The sequence below is a fragment of the Mastomys coucha genome, chromosome X, assembly GCF_008632895.1.
Source record: "Mastomys coucha isolate ucsf_1 chromosome X, UCSF_Mcou_1, whole genome shotgun sequence".
Lineage (NCBI taxonomy): Eukaryota > Metazoa > Chordata > Mammalia > Rodentia > Muridae > Mastomys > Mastomys coucha.
In genome coordinates this window covers 144,409,899-144,414,275 of record NC_045030.1, presented here as the reverse complement: position 1 = coordinate 144,414,275, position 4,377 = coordinate 144,409,899, and the positions used below count along the sequence as shown (strand labels likewise).

The 4,377-nt window shown below is 40.0% G+C and overlaps 1 protein-coding gene across 1 annotated transcript in view; it reads right to left on the bottom strand.

The window, feature by feature from the left end:
* Positions 1–6: 6 nt before the first annotated feature.
* Positions 7–4,377, bottom strand: part of Fam120c (family with sequence similarity 120C) — a 119,281-nt gene continuing 114,910 nt past the window's right edge. Inside the window, 2 exon segments of the mRNA XM_031380844.1 lie at positions 7–2,424; positions 4,176–4,233. Coding sequence (XP_031236704.1) covers positions 2,170–2,424; positions 4,176–4,233 — 313 coding nt within the window. The 3' untranslated portion in view covers positions 7–2,169.

The following is a 4,377-nucleotide window of genomic DNA, read 5'->3' as shown; positions in this document are numbered from 1 at the left end:
GGGAACCAAATCAGGGGAGCTCATTTCAAAGAGGAAGTGTTGTATACTTTTTCTTCGTCTTCTTCTTATATATGGCATGAAACATAGTCTTGCCACCCTTATTAGGCGTATTTAAGAAATGTCTGGGCAAGGGGCAAAGCATACCAGGGCTCCTGTCCCCTGAAAATTGTGAGTTCTCTTAAACTGGGTTAGACTTGGGTTAAATACCCCAAGACATTTTACTTTCTTGAGACAAATGGGCAGACCGCAAATATAGCCTTCTGGTTGTCTGGAAAAAAACCACCAAGGATCTATTGTAAGTTAAGATGCATGGGTTTTTTCCCCCCAAAATAGAGGACCCTGCTAGGAGTCTAGTCAGTTATATTCTTGTAGAAATGATATTTCTTGGGCAAGAATATCAAAGTCCAAAAGGAGATGTGTGTGGCTAGAAGCCTCAATTCCTGAATGAAGATACACTACTAGTTTGTTACAAGCCTTGTTTCCATCCCTTGTATTTTGGCTGTCCAAAATGAGGGAAACTGGAAATCAAGGTTTTCGTAAGATTTTCTCCAGCAAGGAGGAAGAGCCTTTTTATCCTGGGCAGATCTTGGCCCCACAGGGACTGAGAATCTTTTGTAGAATGCCTCTCAAATCCCTGGCCAAGTTCTCTGACATCTTCCTTGCAAAGCAAATGAAAAGATCCTGTAGTCAAAATGTCAATGAATAAATGAAACAATCTAAGTAAGCATGTAAAATCAAATTGTCAAATTTCCTCACATCTCCCCACCCCATCATTCCAATGTGAGTTTTCCCTCCTTGGATTCATGTCAGTTAGTTCTTGCCAGAAGCCAATTTGATCCTGGAGTTCCAAAAGACATTTCTTCCAAATTGGCTGAAAGCCTTTTCAAATGGAAATTACCTCCTATCCCTTTTCTATCTCCAGACCTTCATAAAAAATGTGCAACTCTTCCCAATCCCATCTCAACCTCCTGTTTTCACCATATGGGATGTGAGGGCTCTGTTCAAAGTGAAGTATTTGTTGTTCTGAACAGGCAATCTCTGGAAAGTACTTTATGTCTGATTTAGAGTAGCCCATCTTCTCATAATTGTGATAGGCTGTGACTTAGTAAGGATTTCAGATTTAAAGTATGGTCTTTTGAAACCCACCATTCCATAGCAGTGGAAGCATTTCTGGGAAATTCAGTAAATCTTCTGGAACTTTACCATGTATGTATGTGTATATATATCTGTATACACACATTTATATATATAAAATATGTATAGATAAATAGATCTGTCTCTTATATAAAGGGTATGTGTATGCATATAGATACACATGTTCATATATACACCCACACACACACCTATACACATGTACACACACATAAAGTCTTTGAGTCCCTTTTGTACTCAGTTTCATAACATTAATCCCCACCCTTTTAGAGTGTGGGCAGCAGAGAGTGAACTGCACCATAGCTTCTATTTTATAAACAATGCACTGGTTGGGAGGCAGGAAAAATCTGCCCAGTACTTTTTGGACTCACTTGAATCTCCCAGTACAAAGGCCATTGTAGTTTTTTTTTAAAGTGTATAAAATAAAAAATAAAATAAAATAACCCAAACCAACACTGTCTACTTCCCTGAAAACATCAACCTATCTGATTGTCAGGCCAGAGCTAGAGGTGGTATACAAAATCCTGGGGTAGGTGAGTTAGGGAAGAGAGAAAGGAGGATAATGATTAGGTATCAAGGGTTCCATTACCTCAAAGGCAAAAACCAGGAACCCATAGGCAGCTTATCTTTCAACCTCATATTTTTCATATAAGTTTATAAATGAGCTATCACATTAAATACTCAGAAAATCAAAGCCAGAACTTTTCCATAGGACTTACATAATAATATCTCCTTTCTGACAGTTACTGCCTCACTAGACTTCCAGTAGGTACAAAGAAAATATTGGTGCCGTATATTTGAGAATTGGAGCTTAGTCATCATTAACCAGAAACCTCCCAGATTCTAAGTCTGGAGCCAGAGAAGATGGGGACGAAAAGGTGGATACAATACATAAATATCTCCTGAAAATCCAGAATAGATCTAGGGTAAAGATTTCTATCCTCCTCTAACTTGGGCCTGGAATCAGAAAAGTATCGTTTTCTCCTCCCCCTAACAAGTGCAACCATCTTCAGCTTATCATTCCTCTTTCTGTTGGGCCGTAGCTTCTAGCTCTTGCTCTTGCACATGGTTCTTTTCTCCATTCTTCACAGGGAGGCAGTGGTCATCGCTATTATTACACACATTACTGTCTCTGGATAAGGCGGACTGGGATGGAGCTGGAAGGGGATCGCTCTTCTCCTCCACAATCAATGTGCCATTGTTTCCATTCACCTGCGAACGGGCCCGACTCTGGTGAAGCTCCACAGATTTGGAAATTCCATCTGAAGAGCCCTGTCAAAAACAGGGAAATGGTAATCCCAAACTGGCTGGACTTCTCCAAGCATGTTCATAAGGTAGCCTGAGAAAGTCTTCAGAAATAGCTGAAAGCCTACAAATCAGGCCTTCTGATACTGTCCTAAGAACTGCAACCCAGCAGCAATGAAGATACAATGATGACACAACTCATATAGCTTTAAAGCATATTGTTGTTTTGTTTTGAGACAAGATATCCCTGGCTGTCCTGGAACTTACTCTGTAGACTAGGCTGGCCTCAAACTCACAAAGATGCACCTGTCTCTGTCTCCCAAGTGCTGGGATTAAAGGTGTAGGCCACCAAAGCCAGGCAATTTGCTGATTTTTTTTTAACATTTAACTAAAAATAACTCCTTTCATGAAATAACAACAGTAAGAAATAGCAAATGTTCAAATGTCTCTTCTGACCTGGTTATTCAGGTGACTTGTTGAAGAAAGAACTTGAATCTAAGCAATATGAGACAATTACAACATTAGCTAAGAGCTTGTCTTTGGAGTTAAAATTCTATTTTAAACATTATCTATAGTTATTCACTCTCTGTTCCAAACAAATCCAAGTGGCTGTGTGAGTAGCAGTTATTCTGATATATCAAGCTTTCGGCTCCTTAGAATAGTGAAGTTTTCTCTTCACTCTCATATCACTAAAATGATTAAAAATAACATGGGAAGAACATTAAATAGTTGGATTTGTTTATTTATCATTTTTATTTCAAGAGAGGGTCTCACTATGTATCTCTGGCTGTCCTAGAACTCACTATATAGAGCAGGCTTGCCCTGAACTCAGAGATCTACCTGCCTCTGCCTCCTGAGTTCTGAGATTAAAGGTATGCATCACTATTTCTGGCTAATATTGTTGATAGAGTGAAGTATGGCTGTATATAGGAGTGTAGATTTTGGATTGATAGCTGATGACAGCTTGGCACACATCTTTAATACCAGCAGGTGGGAGGCAGATGCTGATGGATCTCTGTGAGGCCAGCCTTATCTACATAGATAGTTCTAGGCCAGCTAGGGTTTTATAGTGAGATCCTGCCTCAAAGGAATAAAGAGAAAGGGAGAGAGGAGAGGAGAGGAGGGGAGAAAAGGTGGAAAGTGACAAAGAAAGATAACTGAAATCTACTTCTGAACTCCACATATGTATTCACACCTGTACATATGTGCACGTACACATAAATAGGTGAAAGCTGGTGATGTAACTCAGTGATAAAGCATTTGCCTAGCATGTGCAAGGTCCTAGTTCAAGCTCTAGAAACACACATATGTACACACACACACACACACACACACACACACACACACACAAGAATAGCAATACTTTCATCTCCCATAAGGCAAGGCAAGTTTTTTTAAGCATCTCTGCTGGGCACTCAAAGCTCAGACAGGCTTTAGACAATCCAGCTGTCGGTGTCACTGTGCTCCCTTCTGGCTTCGTGCAGCACAACTATACTAGGCACAGGTCTTCAGGACATTGTACCTGTTTTCTATTGTGTGACCTTTCATTCAGAAAAAAAAAAAAGCCTCTGCAGCCCCGTGGGAACAATTCAGGGTGACAAATGCTTACTGACCACCATACCAGAGAAGTGGGCACTGAAATCAAATGGCTAGCAAAGGCATGAAAACTGCCCCCAGACAGCTCAGCTTTCCATGTTTGCCATAATCTCTTATAGTTTAGCCAGAAGTAGCAAAAGGTGTCAAAGCAGCAGCAGGATAATTTCAAGAAAGATACTTACTTGTTTATTTCCTTTTTTGTGACCTTTGGATCCTCTACCAGCCTGTTCTTTTCCATGTCTTTAGCAAGAGGGAGAAAAGTGACCATGAGAACAAATGAAGCCCAAATTCCATTTTCACTTGATTAACTGTTCATCCTGTCTTGTTAATTTAGATAACTCTCTTTAGTATTACCACTACCAATGTCTACTTCTACCATTTCTT